This window comes from Berghia stephanieae, chromosome 7, assembly GCF_034508935.2.
Source record: "Berghia stephanieae isolate SIO BIC M18660-M18661 chromosome 7, UCSD_Bste_1.3, whole genome shotgun sequence".
Classification (NCBI taxonomy): domain Eukaryota; kingdom Metazoa; phylum Mollusca; class Gastropoda; order Nudibranchia; family Aeolidiidae; genus Berghia; species Berghia stephanieae.
The window spans coordinates 52869693-52891452 of record NC_088366.1 but is presented as its reverse complement, the minus strand read 5'-3'; the positions used below and the strand labels follow the sequence as shown (position 1 = coordinate 52891452).

At 37.1% G+C, this 21760-nt stretch overlaps 1 protein-coding gene across 1 annotated transcript in view; it reads right to left on the bottom strand.

The window, feature by feature from the left end:
- Positions 1-6174: 6174 nt before the first annotated feature.
- Positions 6175-21760, bottom strand: part of LOC144977478 (uncharacterized) — a 23687-nt gene continuing 8101 nt past the window's right edge. The window contains exon 6 of the mRNA XM_078922731.1: positions 6175-16901. Coding sequence (XP_078778857.1) covers positions 14842-16901 — 2060 coding nt within the window. The 3' untranslated portion in view covers positions 6175-14841. The remainder of the gene's footprint in view (positions 16902-21760) is intronic.

Below are 21760 nucleotides of genomic sequence, written 5' to 3'. Positions count from 1 at the left end.
AGTCAGAGGCAATGCGGCCAGAAAACGTGAAGGCGGGTTTCAAATCATGCGGCGTCATGCCATTTGACCCATCACAGGTTTCACCATCACACTACCAGTCGGCTGAGATCTTTGATCGTCCTTTTCAAGATGTGCCCTCCCCCTCCAAAGCTACTCCATCCCCAACCCCCTCAGTCCCATCCTCTGATGTTGCCTCACTGTTTACTTCCTGCCAGAATGCCGTCTCCCCGCCCAATGCTTCAAGTTCTGCTGCCGTCTCCCCGCCCAATGCTTCAAGTTCTGTTGCCGTTTCCCCGCCCAATGCTTCAAGTTCTGCTGCTGTCTCCCCGCCCAATGCTTCATTTTCACAGCATAACTCCATCAGACACTATTTTCTTGCCAGATTGACTCCCATGATCAAGAAACCAACATCAGAAAATGGGGTCAACAAACAGAGGGCAGTCAAGAGGCAGTTTGGTGAAAGCCTTACATCAGAGGAATGTATCACCAGACTGCTGGCAGAGGAAGAAGAGAAAGCGGCAAAGAAGGCAAAAGGGAAGGGGAAGGGAAAAAGCACAGGAAATAAGTCTACTGCTGCTGCTTTTCCTCCTCCTCCTCCTCCAAATGACAACAGTGACAGTGACAATGACCTTGAAAATGAACAGCCTACTCTACAACAAAGACCAAACAGTGACACAGACAGTGACTACACCGACAGTGACAATGACCCTGACTATGTCCCTCGACAAACATCAAGAGTGAACAGAAATTTGTTTAAATTGATTTGTAGTTGTAGTTTCTTTTCATAACATGGCCTACTGTTCTCATCATAATCATAGTAATGTACAAAGATTGTTGTTGTGCTCATTTCAGGTGTAATTTCTTGTTTCTGTTTGTTTAATTCTGGTTATTCACAGTTTTTACATGTCTACCATGACGGGTGTGGAATTGCCCCGAAAGAGTGGAAATGTTAATAAATAGTAAAAATTGAAATCTGTGAAGTATTGTTACTTTTTTGTCTATTATTTGTACAGAATCTAAGTTTGAATGGCTGTGGGATATTTGTGCCCCGTTTGTGTGATCACCTCATCAATAGAAACGTTCTGACACCCAACTTAAAAAGTTGGGTGTGGAATTCCCCCATCTTACCCTAAATAGTGCACTAGCTCTGAATAAACAGCAATTTGCTTTCCCAAACCCTTGGAATAAAAATCTCTTTCGCCTCAATACAGAAAAAGTCAACACTACTTGTTTGCAACCACTTTTTTTGTAGTTCCACAAAGAGGGTTGATCCTGCTCTGGATGGAAAAATTGAAATAAAATAGAGACACATTTCATTAGCAATTTTTGGAAATGGCATTATTGTCATAAAATGCATTTGTCAAAGACATAGCAATTTTTTTAAAATGATCATTATTCACACCAACACACTTGAAATTTCATTGGTTTTACATCCATAGAACAAAACTCTTGGCAACAAACTATAGTCTGTCGTTAAGTTAATACATTCAGTAGTAATTCAATTCAAATGATGCTTTGCCATTTTCATTTAGAAAAATGAGCATTTATTTTATTGATCACCAATAAAAAATGTAAAGGCGCTATGGAGATTTGAAAACATTACTAACCATTGTCAAAAAGTGCATGCAGACACTCTGGTCTGCTGGCCCAGATGATGGTTTGCTGATTGATGAGTTTTGCCACAGGCAAAGGTTTGCCTCAACACACTTTGCCAGAATAGCCCTTGAGCCAGCATCTTTATAGATTGTCAGGACACCAGTAACGTCAACAGTGTTCTTTCATGTTAGCTGTCGATGAAAACAAAAAATTAAATTAAATTCACTACAGCGAAATAGGCACATACATGCCAATGCTAAAGTTTATGACAGCAACACTTCGCATGTTGAACGGGACATAACGTCTGTTAGGCGATATTACAATTTCTTCGGACAGAGACAACGCAGTTAACGGCCAAGTACACATTTTACAACTGAGTCCGGTGAGAGAAAGTGAGCAAAGTGCCTTTTCCAAGGGCTCAACTATGCGCCGAGCGAGGCTCGAGCCCAGGACCTTCCGGTCCAAAAGCGAGTGTCATACCACTACGACATAGCCGTACGTAATTTTTAAAAATATAATAAAAATAATCACACTAATATAATTATCTCACATTGTCATCATCATAGGCATTTCAAAACTGCTAATAATACTACCACTACAGATATCTTATCATTATAAAATATTACTCTCTCTGGCGTTATTTGCAGTGGTAGTACAAATAAGCGTAGCCTAAAAAAAATAACATGAAAAATTATTAAAAACAAAAATGAAACAAACTTGAGCTCTTATGTGGTCCAATAAGCGTGCACAAAACGCTTTACAAGGGGTACGTTCATAGCCAAAAGCAACAATCAACATGTGGGACGAATGTGACACTTGTTTGGCCATAAAGTATAGGGAATGAGATAAGCGGAAGAGTAGCGTCCCTTGTTTGGACGTCACGGCGGAAAAGTTATTAGAGAGAGAACGCCATGCTGGTTGTGCGCATGCGTCTTTCGTCCTCGCTTCCGATGAAAGCGGCTTGAGACACTTTACCAAAAGCGAGGACGAGATGCGCAAAACCAAATTGACGTTCTCGCTGTAAGGTGACGTCCAATCAAGGGACGCTACTCTTCCGCTAATCTCATTCCCTATTACATTTTTCATCGGACGGAGAAAACGCTGTTTAACGTCCAGATTCTCCTTTTACAGCCGATTTAGGTGAGAGGGTGTGAGTAAAGAGCCTTTTCCAAGGACTCTACAGTGACATTATGCCGCTGACAGCGGGACTCGAACCGTGGACATTCCTATTCCTATCCGAATGCGAGTGTCACAAGACCAAATAGTAATAGCCACACGGACGGATAGATAGGTTTTGGTAGGCCAAAAAGTGTTGAGTGGGTCTTCTGACCCCTCCCCTGGTGTTGTGGAAATGTCCCCTATATCCATTTTCCCTTTCATTGTTGCTCCCTGCTTTCTTTCTGGGTTGAGATTGCTTTTTTCTTTTTTTTTGGCTTTTTTTTCATTGTCCTGGCAGGAGTCATAACTGAAGAGGAAGGCAGAGAAGGATGAAAAGGAGATGGTGGTGGTGGAGAAGAAGAAGAAGAAGAAGAAGAAGAAGAAGAAGAAGAAGAAGAAGAAGAAGAAGAAGCAGTTAAAAGTAATGCCCTTTTTTTTTTGGTTTAAATAGTTATGATCATTTTTAATTGTAAATAATCTCTAATGTTATCAACTCGTATAATATTTGGTTATTGCATGTACTTTGTAAACATTTGAGTGTAACCTTGACAGTGGGATCCTTTTTCTTGTGCACGGATGGGACTTTTAGGAAATGCCAAACTAGGCATATTGGTGGATTGCTCTTGGAATCTTCTGTTCCCTATTTGAACTATAGCCACCTTTGTCTGACTTAAACTATAACTATAATGTAAATGTTGCTGCTCGACGATCGAAGAAATAAATATATGATCTGAAATTGAATGAAAGCTCCAATTTAATAAACGAAAACAGATAAATGTGGACGATTCGGGTTTCCTCTCTATCATTGCTTTTGTTTTTGAGGGTTTTACGGCGCTTGCAACACATTAAGGTCATATCAGCGCCAGTAAAAAGGAAGAAATGGGATAGTAAAAAGTTATAGAATTCAATTAAAACACCCAAGAAAAGGTAAGACAAAGGGGAATTTGTTCAAATAGGAAACAGATGTAGATTCCAAGAGCACACCATCAAAATACTTAGGTTGAGATCACCTAAAAGTCTCATCCAGACACAAGCACAGGTCCCCACTAAGAGGAATACACTCAAATGTTAACAAATCAAATATAACATGTAAATAAAACATAATACAGTACATAACATAGAGATGATTTACAAGGAAAAAAATATCATCTCCCAAAGCAATAACTATACATTCGACTGTTTCCCTCTCAACCAAGGACTCCGACCAAGGTTAGGACAAAACCAAGCAATCTCACTCCAAGGCAAAGACAAGTTGGAAAACAGATATAAGGGGATAGAAGACACAGTATGTACCTCCCTGCCCGCTATGGAAGGTCAGGATCCCCACCCAGCTCTCTATCATTAAAACAGGATGAATGAAACACTGCAGACGAATTAGATAGTAGCGTTGTTAAGGGGAATCAACACGAAACGTCCACATTATCTGTTTTCGTTTATGAAATTGAAGCTTCATTCAATTTCAAATTGTTATTTATGACTTAAATTATAGCGCTGTTAACTCACTCAATCCTAGAAATTTTTTCTACTTTTCACAATTGGAAAAAAAATATATTAAAAATGAGCATGTACATAGATAGTTTTATTCAACTGCCATCAACATGTAAAATTAAGAGTGGTATTAGATTTGATACTACGCCAATAATTTGTCTTAGAAAAATGTAATAAACAGGCATGGGGTAAAAGTAACCCGGGTAAACAACGGATATGGTCGGTTTTAGGGTTGAGTGAGTTAACTTCATACAGTTTCCCCAACCATATTCCTTTTGACGAGCGCTGAAACTAAAACCCCTAAAATACATTTCTTTTTAAAGGCCAAAAAGTGTAGATGGGCATTTGCTTTTTGTGTTTTTTTCATCATGACAGTTGATTTTAAAAAGAAGTCGCTGTGGCAACACAAATACGATTCAATTCCTACAAATGTACATTTTACTAGAAATAACGCGCCTTTGTAAATTAAGCATCTTTTGTTCATTGGTAATGCTCTTTTTGTCTCGTTTGGCATTAATTTCAAAATTAATCTGGCAAAGGTGTTAAATGTGTAGTATTATCATAAGATGGAATAATCATTGGCACACGTGTACATACAGTATTTGATGAAAACTAGTTATGTCTGCCTGTCGATGTGTTTTAAAGTCTGTTTAAATCTGTTTTCAGAATAGAACGCATTGTACTGGGATGGCAGTTTTTTTGCATCACTTGGGGCCGCAAAAAATCGCAAAATATGACTGATTTGCATTGGGGCCGCAAAATCTGCAATTTTTTGCAAAATTTGTAAAATTTTTTTTTCAAATTTTCGAGATTTTGCAAAGAAAAAACAAAACAAAAACAAAAACAAAACTAATACTTTTTTTTTAAAGGCACAACCCCCCCCCCCCACCAAAAAAACAAAATAAAAACCAACAAAAAACAAAACAGACGAATTTTTTTCTTCTTTTAATTTGATAGCTCGTGTAGAACAAAAGAACGTGAAAGAGTAGTTTCTTTTTTACTATCCCATTTGCTTCTTTTTAACTGGCGCTGATATGACCTTACATTTGTTGCAAGCGCTGTGAAACCCATGAAACAAATAGCTTTCCCTTTCATGAAATAAGTATTTTAGGAAAATTAACCGCAATTTTTTCTGATTTTTAGCTTGCAAAATTTGGGATTTTTTTCTCCCAAAAAACCGCCATGTCAGATTGTATCTTTCTCTTCGGACATAATATCGTCTCCTATTTCCCACGATGATTTTATGGACATTTGTCCATTTGATTTGCTTGTTTTTAAGGGTTTTACGGCGCTTGCAACACATTTAGGTCATATCAGCGCCAGTAAATAGGAAGAAAATGGGATAGTAAAAAGTTTTAAAATTACGATTAAAGTTAAAGAACCCACGAAAAGGTAAGACAAAGGGGGATTTGGTTCAAATAGGAAACATGTAGATTCCAAGAGCATACTGTCAAAGTACTTAATTTGAGATCACCTAAAAGTCTCATCCAGACACAAGCACAGGTCCCAACTAAGAGGGATACACTCAAATGTTTACAAATCGTATAAAATATTAAAACAAAACAATCAAGTGCATAACAGAGAGATGATTTACAAGGAAAAAAATATCATCTCCCAAAACTAACTACACATTTGACTGCATCCAGGGTATCAGGCCAGGGCCAGGACAAAACCAAGTAATCTCATTCCAAGACAAAGACAGAAAGCATATTGGAAAACAGATATAGGGGGATAGAAGACAGTATGTACCTCCCTGCCCACTATGGGAGGTTAGGAACCCCACCCAGTTTGTCCATTTGATCCTATAAAGCACCGTTCAGCATTGAATGCGATGTTAGAAACGTTGACACACAGGAGACGGGGGTAATTTTAAATATTGACACCCAGAAAGACAAATTGTGATTTTAGAATCATTGACACCAAGAAAACATAGAATGTGATTCTATATTTATTGACACGCAAAAAGACCAGCGGTACAAAAAAATGTACAGATCTATTAGAAGACAAAATGCGATTTTAAATATTTTTGGAACCCAAAACCCAGAATGAAATTAAAAAAAAAAATTAAAATCCCGGAAGTATGTTTTTTATTGTTTTTAAGGGTTTTACGGCGCTTGCAAAACATTTAGGTTATATCAGCGCCAGTAAAAAGGAAGAAAATGGGATAGTAAAAAGTTCTAGAATTACAATTAAAGTTAAAGCACCAAGAGAAAGTAAGACAAAGGGGAACTGGGAAGAAATAGGGATCAGATGTAGATTCCAAGAGCATACCACCGATGTACTTAGTTTAAGATCACCTATAAGTCTCATCCGGACACAAGCACAAAATCCAACTAAGAGGGATACACTCAAATGTTTACAAATCATATAAAATATTTAAACAAAACAATACAGTGCATAACAGAGAGATGATTTACAAGGAAAAAAATATCATCTCCCAAAACTAACTATACATTTGACTGCATCCCTCCCAGCCAGGGTATCAGGCCAGGGCCAAGACAAAACCAAGTAATCTCATTCCAAGACATATGTTTTTGTTTTATTTTTAAGGGTCTTACTCTTACGGCGCTTGCAACATATTTTCATTTAGCGCCAGTAAAAAGGAAGAATATGGGATATCTAGTAAAAAGGGGAATTGGTTCAAATAGGGAACAGATGTAGATTTCAAGAGCACACTATCAATGTATAGTTTGAGATCACCTTAAAGTCTCATCCAGACACAAGCACACTAAGAGGTATACACTCCAATGTTTACACATCATATATAATATATATGTTAACTGAACACTACAGTGCATAACAGAGAGATGATTAATAAGACAAAAAATATAATTTCCAAAATCTAACTATACATTTGACTGTTTACATCCCAGCAAAGGTATCTGGCCAGGGCCAGGACAAAAACATAGTAATCTCATCCCAAGACATAAAGCATGTTGGAAAACAGATGTAGTGGGATAGAAGACATAGTAAGTGCCTCCCTACCCATTATGGGAGATCAGGAACCCCATCCAGAAATGCCAGAATATATAATAATATGGTATATCCCCGAGGGAATTCACTTAATTCAGAACAATCTGCAAATGTACCCAAGGATTTGTAGAGCTACAAAAATGTGGGAGTTGTTAGGTCTGATTTTACATCACAAGACTTGGGGATGTGGCTGAAAAATAACTTATTTCAAGTGAGGACTATCGTAACAGAACAGTATTAATGCTCTCCAAGAGAGATCATTGAAATATTATCTACTACTCCGACGTGGCTAAACATAGTTTAGAATTGTTCTTGACTTTTGGTCACTTGCTAAACCCATGACTTTGGTTGAGTGAATTTTCAGTTCAGTCCGTTTTGTTGTCTGTGCGAGAGGTCGAGAGGTCGAGTTTGTGGAATGGAGTTGACGGGTTGGTTCTCGAATTGACTCACTCAATCCTAGAGATTTTTGATTCTTTTCAAAATTAATAATAATAATAATAATAATAGATCTTTATTGTCCATAAATATGGCAATTTGTCATTTAGTTACACTTGTCATAACGTTATATGATAACTATAACATTGAACAGACACCTCACTCCTACCCATTCTCTCTCTCTCTCTCACTCTCTCTCTTTCTTTCACGCATGTGACATACACAACATTAACATTTTCATTTCATTTTCAATTCGTTACATTCTTGGCAATTCAACACCAAATATTATCATCATTATCAATTGGTCACTTCATCTAGCCTAACATTAAACAAATTAATCAGTCAATCAGTCAACGCATCAATCCTTGGTTTTGCTGTACCATATGAAATATTCAACATTTTTATTGCTGATGGAACGAACGTTGATTTATACTTGTTAGTTCCACATTTAATCTGACAAAAACTTCTCCCAGATGGCAAAAGATCAAATTCATAGTATAAAATATGTTTTTTTATTGTTGGTAATTGAGAATGCTTTCCTTTCTATTGCTTTTCCATATATTCTTTCTACTTCATCAACAGGATGGTTTATTATTTTTGATGCCTTTGTAATTCTAAATCATCATACAACGCTTTATATAATATTAAGCGAAGGATAGGTCTTCAATCAACAAATCGCGAAATAAGATGAAATTAGTGGTGCACTTTTGTGTCAGAAGTAAACAAGGCCGCCGCCATTTCGATTTCCTTGAGATAAAAACATTGATACGAACGATTTTTCCGAGGATTTGAAGCAGAACTCTAAACGTTAAAGTTTGAAGTACATACCATTCATTAATACGAACAATCATACAACGTTTAATACGTAAATTAGGAAAAAATGTATTAAAAATGAGCATGTGCAAAGATAGTTTTATTCAACTACCATTAACATGTATAAATTTCAAACATTAGCTTTGATAATACGCCTATAATCTGTCTCAGAAAAATGTAATAAATAGGCATGAGACAAGCACAGCTTTAAAAGAGGTAGAAGTAACACGGGCAAAATACGGATATATATGCAATCGGTGTTAGAGTTGAGTGAGTTAAAATCAAAATGTAATGTTGTGTTTGAATGTTGGTAATAAGTATGTTGTCAGGTATTGTAAGTTTTGCTTTGTAATAAATGTTTAATTGTTATTACACTTTTGTATTATTCCTTTAGTTCGGTTTAGTAACAAATCATCTTACCTACTCATGTATTTCTAGATGGATGTACACTTACGGAAGCTGTCCCATCTCGACGATTTACTGTGTCTGCCTATCTCTAATTTCTCTTCTTATCTCCATCTTGGCTCATCATAATGTTATGATGTGAGCCCGGAGACTTCTATCTGTGGGTCCGTCTATATCATGTTACGGGCCGCATTTGTCTGCTGTCATAGGACAAATTGTGGCCCGTAACATAATGTTGATGTTACAGGTTGTTTTATATCGGGTTCAAGGATACCGCTTTGTCCTAAGACAGCAGACACATGGGGCTGTAACATAATATAAATGTTACGGGTGGTTTTATATAGGGTTCAAGGATACCGCTTTGTCCTAAGACAGCAGACACATGGGGCTGTAACATAATATAGATGTTACGGGTTGTTTTATTATATAGGGTTCAAGGATACCGCTTTGTCCTAAGACAGCAGACACATGGGCTGTAACATAATATAGATGTTACGGGTTGTTTTATATAGGGTTCAAGGATACCGCTTTGTCCTAAGACAGCAGACACATGGGGCTGTAACATAATATAGATGTTACGGGTTGTTTTATTATATAGTGTTCAAGGATACCGCTTTGTCCTAAGACAGCAGACACATGGGGCCGTAACATAATATAGATGTTACGGGTTGTTTTATTATAAAGGGTTCAAGGATACCGCTTTGTCCTAAGACAGCAGACACATGGGGCTGTAACATAATATAGATGTTACGGGTTGTTTTATTATATAGGGTTCAAGGATACCGCTTTGTCCTAAGACAGCAGACACATGGGGCCGTAACATAATATAGATGTTACGGGTTGTTTTATTATAAAGGGTTTGTTTTTGTTTTTAAGGGTTTTACGGCGCTTGCAACACATTGAGGTCATATCAGCGCCAGTAAAAAGGGAAAAAATGGGATAGTAAAAAGTTCAAGAATTACAATTAAAGCATCCAAGAATAAGGCAGACAAAGGGGAATTGGTTCGAAAGGGAACAGATGTAGATTCCAAGAGCACACCATCAGTGTACTTAAATAGAGATCACCTAAAAGTCTCATCCAGACCCAAGCACAGGTCCCCACTAAGAGGAATACACTCAAATGTTAACAAATCATATATAATACATAAATAAAACATAATAGAGTACATAACAGAGATTTACAAGGAAAAAAATATCATCTCCCAAAACTAACTATACATTTGACTGTTTCCCTCCCAGCCAAGGTATCTGGCCAGGGCCAGGACAAAACCAAGTAATCTCATTCCAAGACAAAGACAGAAAGCATGCTGGATTGGAAAACAGACATAGGGGGATAGAAGACATAGTATGTACCTCCCTGCCCGCTATGGGAGGTCAGGATCCCCACCCAGTTATAAAGGGTTTAAGGATACCGCTTTGTCCTAAGACAGCAGACACATGGGGCCGTAACATAATATAGATGTTACGGGTTGTTTTATTATATAGGGTTCAAGGATACTGCCAGGGATATTTGTGAGAATATACAATGATAACGACGATGCTGCAACAATATAAAATGAGATCAACTAAATGAATAATAACACTTACTGTTTTTTTCACTTTGGCATGGTACGAATCTAGATATTTTTATGATATAGACATAGGCTGTCAGAATACCCTGGCTAGAAAATACTGAAACGGATATTATAAGCAAGCAATTTATCATTGATTATAAATGGAAGTTCATCCACTTTAATAGTTAACGTGGACTGTATCTTTATATTGTTGATTAAAGCCTTCTGGGCATGAAATCATTAAAAAAAAGCATTTCAAATTGCTTACATTTTCACCAAAAAGTGGATATCGTTCAAAAGTGTATATCGCTATATCACAAATAAAATAAATACTAGATCAATTTCCTTTATTCATTATCACAGGGAAATTTTCCAAGGGAAAACTGGAATAACCCAGGCAACAGCCGCGGTGCAGGGCAAGGTGACTTGTTCAAGGCCACACGGTGAGGCGGATAGTCAAACTCTGTACCTTTTGGACAATAAGCAAAGACCATACCACTGAGCCACGCTGCCCTGAACGAACCAACATAGAGCATTGCAAACGTCATACAGATGGGGTTCAGGAGCATTCGATATAAACGATAACAGACAAGCTACACTGTTATGATCTACTCTCTGAAATCAAATCAAATTAACTGATCAAACCAACAATATATTTATTTTATAAGACTGGTAGTTGAATAGAATTCTGGAATATTACAAAGAGTAATGATTTTCTAACAGACCTAACATCATAATATCTTGGTAGAGAAATGAGACTCATCTAAAAGGGTCTGATATGAAACTACAATCAAAGTGGATCTGTTTTTGTTTTTGTTTTTAAGGGTTTTACGGCGCTTGCAACACATTAAGGTCATATCAGCGCCAGTAAAAAGGAAGAAAATGGGATAGTCAAAAGTTCTAGAATTACAATTAAAGCACCCAAGAACAGGTAAGACAAAGGGGAATTTGTTCAAATAGGAAACAGAAGTAGATTCCAAGAGCACACTATCAAAGTACTTAGTTTGAGATCACCTAAAAGTCTCATCCACACACAAGCCCAGGTCCCAACTAAGAAGAGGGATACACTCAAATGTTTAAAAATCATATATAATATTTAAACCAAACAATACCGTGCATAACAGGGAGATGATTTACAAGGAAAAAAATATCATCTCCCAAAACTCTAACTATACATTTGACTGTTACCCTCCCAGCTAGGGTATCCAGCCAGGGCCAGGACAAAACCAAGTAATCTCATTCCAAGACAAAGACAGAAAGCATGTTGGAAAACAGACATAGGGGAATAGAAGACACAGTATGTACCTCCCTGCCCACTATGGGAGGTCAGGAACCCCACCCAGTCAAAGTGGATCCATTTTCACCGCTATTAGAGGCTCCTTTAACTCAATCCCAGAGAATTTTGCTACTTTGCAAAATTGGAAAATATTGTATTAAAGATGAGCATGTAAAGAGTTGTTTTATTCAACTATCATTAACATGTAAAAACTAAAAACATTAGCTTTGATACTATGTATTCAACTATCATTAACATAAAAAAAACTAAAAACATTAGCTTTGATACTACGCCTATAATTTGTCTCAGAAAAATGTAATAAATAGGCATGGGGTAAAAGTAACCCGGGTTAACAACAGATATAGTTGGTGTTAGGGTTGAGTGAGTTAAACCTCCAATGAGACTAATCTCAGACGTCTCTTTGGTGCAATATGCCTAGCTTGCTCTGCTTTATGTTGTTTTTGAAGCATATGAACATAACATATCATTGAAGACGGTTTATGAAAGGAACTTTTGAATTTCGATCATATCTGCTTATCAAAACAAAAATAAATTTGAGGGACCCATATGTAGAAATCAATTTTTAGAATTCTGATCATCTCATGATAAACTATCTAACTCATTAAAATCCACTATGTTTTAGCGCACACAATTGGTCAAGAATGTTAAATGTTGGACAATTCACTTGCCAGATATCCAGGCCATTCAATGATAAAAGCATCAACAGGCAGGCCCTTACATGGAACTGGAACCCACAAGGATAGAAAGCGGGGAAGGCCCAGAAGCAAATAGAGGAGGTCAAAAACAGAAGAGCTGAAGAAGGTTGGAATGAGCTGGCGTGAAATGGAAAAGATGGCCCAGAGCAGAGCGAGATGGAGATAGACAGTTGACGGCCTATGCTCCATGGGGAGTCCAAAGGTTTGAGTAAATAAGTGAAACTTTAACTTTGACTGTTTCCCTCTCGGTCAAGGAGTCTGACTAGGGAAAGGACAAAACCTAGTAATCTCACTCCAAGACACGAAGAGAAATGAAATTGGAAAACAGATATAAGGGTATAGAGGACACAGTAAGTAACCTCCCTGCCCACTATGGGAGGTCAGGAACCCCATTCATAAGTCCCAGACGAAAATCAAGGCACCTTCGGACTAAGTTTTACCAAGTTTTAGTCCCTTGCTCGGGTCGGGCTTTATCGTTAGTCTCTGATCTAGTTACTAGGATTCATCATAGAGTTGACAATATAGCAGCTGTTGTGAGATCGAGAGAGCTTCGATTCGGAAGGAAAAAACTGTCGTTTACGAATGACAAGGCAAAAAGTTTTCTCTTGTTATTGACACTGACTTTTTAAAAACTGCAAGAAAAGTACAGATCGTTGAAAGTACACATTTTTGTGATTCGACACCTTAACAACGCCATTATCACATATCTGTCTGCAGTGCTTCATTCATCCTGTTTTGTTGATAAAGGGGAAACTCGAAATGTCCACATTATCTGTTTTCATACAATAATCAAATAAATTTTATATTTTTAGAAAGAACAAGAATAGCAACTTTAAACTGAGCTAGATATATGTTCCTAGTTCAATTATGAAACAAATGATGGAAGTTTAAAATACTGTTACATTTTGAGAGAAAAAAACTCCAGCTGAAGGAAAATTTGCGGGGTTTGGAGTAACTAGTTAAATGTAATTTTATACTTCTGGTAAATGCCTTTCAATAGGTCAAACATTTAAATGATTTTTCTCAAGTATGAGTTCTGATGTATCGTCATTAGACTATATTTTGAGTCAATGCCTTTCCACAGGACAGAAATTTAAAGGATTTTTCTGATGCATTGTTTAAAATGTGCATCATGATTTTTCTTCAGTATGAGTTCTGATGTGTCGTTTAAGATGTACATCCTTTGTGGATACCTGTCAACAGGTCAGACATTAAAATGGTAATTCTTCCAGATGAATTCTGCATGCCCTTGTAATTCACTGCATTTTCTATGAAAGCTTTTCCACATGGCACACATTTAAATGATTTTTCTCTCATATGAATTTTGATGTGTTGTTTTAATACTATATTTCTGGTAAATGCCTTTCTACAGGTCAGACATTTAAATGATTTTTCCCAAGTATGAGTTCTGACGTGTCGTTGTAAATAAGCATTTTGTGTAAATTTTAAATGGTTATTCTCCAGTACAAGTTATGATGTGTCGTTTAAGATGTGCATCCTTTGTAATAGCGGTTTCTCATCTCTATGAGTTCTGGTGTGTCATTGCAAAACTGTATTCCGAGTAAATGCCTTTCAACTGGTAAGACATTTAAATACAGTGGAACCTCCCGATAGTGACTTGCCACGGGACCGAGTTTTTATGTCGTTATCCGGAGGTGTCGTTATAAAGAGGTTTCCAAGATGGCGGACAAAGTGGGCGTGGTAAGGCCAGTGGGACCAGTTTTTATTAACATTGACAAAACAAACAAAACATTGTAGTGTATTCCCCTTAGAGGATTCTTGTGCGTGTGTCTGGATGAGACTTTTAGGTGATCTGAACTGAGTACACTGATAGTGTGCTCCTAAAATCTACATCTGTTCCCTATTTAAACCATTCCCCTTTGTCTTACTTTTTCTTATGTCATTTCAATTGTAAATCTAGAATGTTTTTTACTCTCCAATTTTCTTCCTTTTTACCGGCGCTGATATGACATTGATGTGTCACAAGCGCTGTAAAACCCTTTAAAACAAACAAAAACAGGTAATTCGGACGCTGTGAGTTAGATAAAATTCCTCATCCTCTTCCTCCTCCTCCCACAAAAACACTACTACTACTACTGCTGCTACTACTGCTACTACTACTACTACTACTACTACTACTACTTCTATCACCACATAATATCACATTTTCCAAGATTTTGTGTTTACTTGCTTACACTTACATTTATACCTTGGTTTTTATTAATGCATATCAGCCAAGATTCGTCAAAAAAAAGCTGCGTTCTCATTGGTTCAAGCAGGAATCATTTTTACAAACTTTGAGTACTCATACTCGGTATTTTTAGTATCAGATATCTACGAAAACTGCCGAAAATCGCCAAAATGATGTCGTTATTCTGAGGTTTTATCAAAAAGTGCGTCGTTATTTGGAGGTTTTGTTTTACTGATTTTAAATAGAAAAAAAATCGGGACCACGGGTCAATGTCGTTATCAGGAGGTTGTTGCTATTCGGAGGTGTTGTAATCGGGAGGTTCCACTGTAGTTTTTTACCCATATGAGTTTTGCCGTGTCGTTGTAAATCTGAACTCCGAGCAAATGTCTTTTCACAGTTCAGACATTTATATGGCTTTTCTCCAGTATGAGTTCTGGTGTGTCGTTGTAAATCTATGTTCTCAGTAAATGCCTTTCCACAGGTCAGACATTTAAAAGGTTTTTCACCTGTATGAATTTTGATGTGTCGTTGTAGGACTGCATTGTAAGTAAATGCCTTTCCACATGTTAGACATTTAAATGGTCTTTCTCCAGTATGAGTTCTGATGTGTCGTTTTAAAACTATATTCAGAGCAAATGCCTTTCCACAGGTCAGACATTTATACGGTTTTTCTCCAGTATGAGTTCTGATGTGCAGTTTAAGATGTGTACCATTTATGAATGTCTTTCCACATGTCAAACATTGATACGGTTTTTCTCCAGTATGAGTTCTGATGTGCAGTTTAAGATGTGTACCATTTATGAATGTCTTTCCACATGTCAAACATTGATACGGTTTTTCTCCAGTATGAGTTCTGATGTGTTGTTTAAGACTTGCATTTTGTGTAAATCCTTTTCCACAGGTCAGACATTTATATGGTTTTTCCCCTGAATGAGTTGTGATGTGTTGTTTAAGATGTCCATCCCTTGTAAATGCCTTTCCACAGGTCAAACACTTAAATGGCTTTTCACCTGTATGAGTTATAGAATGGCGTCCTAAATCTGTATTCTGAGTAAATGCCTTTCCACAGATCAGACATTTAAATGGTTTTTCACCTGTATGAATTCTAGTGTGTCGTTGTAAATCTGTTTTCTGAGAAAATGTCTTTCCACAAGTCAGACATTTAAATGGATTTTCTTTCGTATGAATTTTGGTCTGTTGTCGTAATTCCCTTTTTCTGGTAAATGCCTTTCCACATGTCGTCAGACATTTAAATGATCTTTCCCCAGTAAGAGTTTCAGTGCGTCCGTCTAAATCTGTATTCCAAGCAAGTGCTTTTCCACCGGTTAGATATCTAAATGGTTTTTCTACCGTATCAGTTCTTGTGTGTTGTTGTAAACTTGTATTATGAGTAAATGCCTTTCCACAGGTCAGACATTTAAATGGTTTTTCACTTGTATGAGTTTTGATGTGTTGTTGTAGTATTGTATTCCTGGAATATGCCTTTCCACAGGTCAGACATTTAAATGGTTTTTCACCTGTATGAGTTCTGGTGTGTCGTTGAAAATCTGTATTGTGAGTAAATACCTTTCCACAAGTCAGACATTTGAATGTTTTTTTCTCCATATGAGTTCTGCTGTGCCCTTCTAAACCTAATTTCTGGGCAAATGCTTTTCCACAGGTCAGACATTTAAATGGTTTTTCACCTGTATGAGTTCTGGTGTGTCGTTGAAAACCTGTATTGTGAGTAAATGCCTTTCCACAAGTTAGACATTTGAATGTTTTTTTCCCCTTATGAGTTTTGGTGTGCCTTTCTAAACCTAATCTCTGGACAAATGCTTTCCCACAGGTCAAACATTTAAATGGTTTTTCTCCACTATGAGTTTTGAGGTGTAGTTGTAAAACTGTGTTCTGAGTAAATGCCTTTCCACAGGTCAGACATTTAAATGGTTCTTCTTCAGTATGAGTTCTGAAATGTTTTTGTAAAATAGATTGTTCACAAGTAAGATTCTCATGTGCCTTATCTTCTACTATGGTTGAACTGAAGACTGAATTTGTAGAAATATTTTCGTAACAAGAATTATGAGATTTCTCATCAATTTTTAGCTCGTCTATTTCAATAGAACCACACCCTTGATCTTGTCCATTGTTATATGTAGAAACTTGTTTAGATGTAGCATTATTGTTTTGGACATCAGCGTCCAAACTGTGCCCTTCCACAAAACTGTCTGTAGTTTCATCTACGTCAATTTCAAGTTGCAAGTCCCCATGAAGGCCTTCGTCCATAGACTGGTTACAGCCATCATCATCGTTATTATCTGTAAAATATATGAGAGAATTCTTACTTCAACAAAACAGTAACTTTAACGTTTATTGAAGTGATACACTATCCTCACTAAAAGAATTATATATTTATGTCTCTTGTAAAATATAACTAACATAGACTGTTTTATTGTTTGATAAAAAGGTGCTAGTTTGATATCTTGGGTAGTTCCCTTACTAGTCATGACAGTATATATACCGTGCAACCCCTAGATAATGACACCACCTGGGACTGGAAAATCATGTCGTTACCCAGGGGTGTCATTATTCCCGGGTTTTCAAGATGGCAAAATAAAAAAAAAGGGGGGTGATGCAATACGTGGACCAGAACCCGTGATAACACATGTCCCAACCACATGAGAATGTGTATTTTCCTTGTTGGCAAAGGGTTCACCAGTTATGCTTTTGCTCTCAGGTGTATAATATTGCCATTGTTGTGATCGTAAGCAATCCTGAGCACCAGTTTCCCTCTGTAGGGGGGGGGGGGGGGGGTGTGTTGCAATGTGTCAATAATTCTGCTCTGAGTCCACACGATGCCCCTTCTTGAAAATAGTCCTCATAACATTATATTTTGTGTGATACTGTAAAATTCTGGAGTGGTAAAAAATAAAAACAATGCAAAACATCAAAGGAATTAGTGATTGCTTGACAACCATAAGAGATACATTATTCATATTAAGGATTCATTAGGTCTGGTAAAATCTAAGACTGTTTGCAACAATTGATGACAATATACAACAAGTTGAGGAGAAACAGAGAAACAGAGATCAAAATGTGTAATGAATTTTAAAACAGACAATAGATGGTATTTTTAAACTATAACAGAATACATAGTCACATAAAAAATGGTTTGGTTTTTGGGATTTTTTTTTCGCGTTTGTTTGGTTTATTTCACATCAATGACTTCTCTTTTCTTGATAATCGGCAGTTGACACACATTACTTATTCCTTTTAACTCCATCTGGAGCATAGGGCGTCCACCATGGATCTCCATCTGGGACAGTATCTGGCTACCACCTTCACCCCCCCCCCCCGCCATGACATTTTGACACTTTTTAATTCCAAATTTAGCGTTCTTTGTCATGTTGTTGGTGGGCATCCTCTTCTCCGTTGACGACACGTTGCTGTCACAGTAAAGGTTGTTCACAATTATCTTATTAAATTTTATTATATTAAGAACTGAATTCATCTCACTCCAGTTATATTTCGGTAGGCTTAGATAAACTTAACCTTCTAATATTAGATCGTCTTTCCTTTTATAACCTTCCCTCGAATTAATTTCTAATTAGTGAATACTTTTTGTTCTACATTCTGTCACGTAGCCACTTATGATAAAAGCTGATAGGTCTAACATTCTACACTCACTTCTCACTACAATCTATGCCGGACGGCCAGCCGCTCTATTCCTCATATTTGAAGATTTTTATCTTTTGGTACTTTGTGGATATTTTTATCTCCACCATCAAGACGCCGGAGCTTTTACCTTTGACGGTGTAATCCTCAACATTTTAAGGATCAAACCTGAGCCCGATGTCGAAGAAATATCTAAATAACCCCTTCCCAACTGCCTGGAAGTGGAACATTACAAGCCCGAGCCAGTTGTCAGAGGAATATATAATCCATGCCTTTCAACTGCCTGGAAACGTAACCTTACGAACCTGACATTATATCATCATAAGTTACGTAATATATTCACGTTTCTATTTGTAACTGCCACAATCACTATTTATCTCTTTTAATTAAATTTCATCTTTCTTTTTATTTCATCTTAAACAAATCGTTAATTGTTTTTCATTTATAGTATCTAGTAAATTCTGGGGCCTCATTCTACATATCTTTATGCATAGTCGAGTAGCTCTCTACTCACTTGAGACCATGACACTTGCGTCTTGATTCGTTCTTGATTTGTCAGCAATCGGCGCTCAGTAGGCGATGACTTCATTGTCGCTAGTGCTGTGGCAACTGTGATAATGGTAGGGGCAATTAGGTCCAAAAAACCCTTGAATCATGCAAATAGGGTCGAAAGCATGTAAGTTATATATTTTGTAGCACATGAAAAATCCCAAAATTTTTACTCAATTGGAAAATTTTTTAATGGGCGACAAAAGTTTTCGTTCATTCTCATGTGTAAAAATTTAAAACAAGGAGATCCAAGGTTGTTTTACGTCATCTTTAGATTTCAATTGGTGAATATTTTTAGCATTGAACTGGCTGTTTCCTTAAACTTTCGATTCATTGACTATCCAAATTGTTTACATTGTATTTTCAATCTTAATCAATTTTGCTAGTTTTGATGAATTTCTACCATACCAAATTCTATAATAGTATGACCTTTTTCTGTATCTGATTTAGAGAGTATAATCAATTGCATTGTTACAGACGGGTAGACGGACAGATGAACAGACTTCGAAAAACACAACTCGATTAATGCCGGCAACCGATGTTGATACAGTAATCCTTCTGCCGTCCCCTTAAATTTTTTTTGCTCTACAAAAATACTACGAGAATTATTTTACTTGTTATATAACTGATTTCTGTTTGTTTTTGTTTTTGTTTTTAAGGGTTTTACGGCGCTTGCAACACATTTAGGTTATATCAGCGCCAGTAAAAAGGAAGAAAATGGTATAGTAAAAAGTTCTAGAATTACAATTAAAGCGCCCAAGAAAAAGTAAGACAAAGGGGAACTGAAAACAAATAGGGATCAGATGTAGATTCCAAGAGCATACCACCAATGTACTTAGTTTGAAAGCACCTACAAGTCTCATCCAGACACAAGCACAAAATCCAACAAAGAGGAACACACTCAAATGCTTACATTACACATTCAAAATAAAAAATAATAATACATAACAGAGAGATGATTTACAAGGAAAAAAATATCATCTCCCAAAACAATAACTATGCATTTGACTGTTTCCCTCCCAGCTAGGATCCCGCCAGTGCCAGGACAAAACCAAGTAATCTCATTCCAAGACAAAGACAGAAAGCATGTTGGAAAACAGATATAACGGGATAGAAGACAGTGTGTACCTCCCTGCCCACTATGGGAGGTCAGGATCCCCACCCAGTATAACTGATTTCGATTTAACTTGATTAAACAATGACTTGATAACAGTAGGAAGTCAGCATACCGATAAAACAGGTATTGGAACAGGCTTTCATTGCAGTCCAATGCCCTAAGTGCAGATTATCCTTTACGCTAAAAAAAACAAATGGCTAATAAAATCTGCAATTTTTTTCATCACAACCAGCTCGTGGATTTCAAATCTCTCTCTCTCTCTTTCGCTCTCTCTCTCTCTCTCTCTCTCTCTCTCTCTCTCTCTCTCTCTCTCTCTCTCTCTCTCTCTCTCTCTCCTCTCTCCTCTCCCTCTTATCATGTGTTCTCACAAAGCTATTTCCTTGGTTATGAGTACGCTTAGTAAGACATCTCATTGGTCAGAAAAGAAGCATGTTTATTGACTAAGAGGACAAGATGACGCTGATTGGAAACGAGTTTGCCTATCTGGCCATCTATATATTTTGTACCAAGTGTCAGTGTCAACAATGGACCAACCGGGAGTAGAGATCCATCCATCACAAGAACGGCACTTGACTGGAACCCCCAAGGTCAACGGCAAAGAGGATGCCCACCAACAACATGACCAAGAATGCTAAATCTGGAATCAAAATGTCGGGGCCAGACACTGTCCCAGATGGAGATCTGTGGTTGACGCCCTATGCTCCAGATGGAGCTAAAAGGAATAAGTAGTCATTGTCAACTGCCGATTATCACTATATCGATGTCACTAAACAGGGATTTTACTAAAATGCATGTCACTATTTTTGGGGTTTTTATAACTAATAATATACAGCAAAAAATCGGGACTAAATGCCAATGTCACCCTCCAGGGGTTGTTGTTATTCAGGGGTGTGTTATCCAGAGGTTGCACTATATATATATAGTTAAGTTGTTCCAATTGTGTTATATTTATAAATTAGTTTCTGTAATGAATGCATCTTTATCGTTAATCTTGATTTCCTTTCCTGTATTATTATAATTTCTCTATCATGGTCATTATGAGTAGCACAGCCTTCTTCTACCTTAACCCTTTTCTCTCCCCAGGCTAGTCTCAGCGCATCGGTCTGATCTGCAGGGAAATCTATCAACGAATTCTCTCACTCTACTATCATTCTTCTAGTCCTACTCGATCCTTTCCTTATGTCGATGTTTGCGGTTATATATTTTCTCTACCACTCTTTCAGTTACAAGCCGAAACATCACAATTATGACAACAAATATAGATGCAATGGATTGACAATAAGTTTTCGAGGTTAAAGTTATTTCATCTTTCATTGAGTAAAGAGAGCTAACCTTATGGACCAATCGTAGCTCATTGTTTGTTTGTTTGTTGTTTTTAAGGGTTTTACAGCGCTTGCAACACATTTTGGTTATACCAGCGCCAGTAAAAAGGAAGAAAATGGGATAGGAAAAAGTTCTAGAATTACAATTAAAGCACCCAAGAAAAAGTAAGACAAAGGGGAACTGGGAACAAATAGGGATCAGATGTAGATTCCAAGAGCATACCACCAATGTACTTAGTTTGAAATCACCTACAAGTCTCATCCAGACACAAGCACAAAATCCAACAAAAAGGAACACACTCAAATGCTTACATTATACATTCAAAATAAAAATAATAATACATAACAGAGAGATGATTTACAAGGAAAAAAATATCATCTCCCAAAACAATAACTATGCATTTGACTGTTTCCCTCCCAGCTAGGACTCCGGCCAGAGCCAGGACAAAACCAAGTAATCTCATTCCAAGACAAAGACAGAAAGCATGTTGGAAAACAGATATAAGGGGATAGA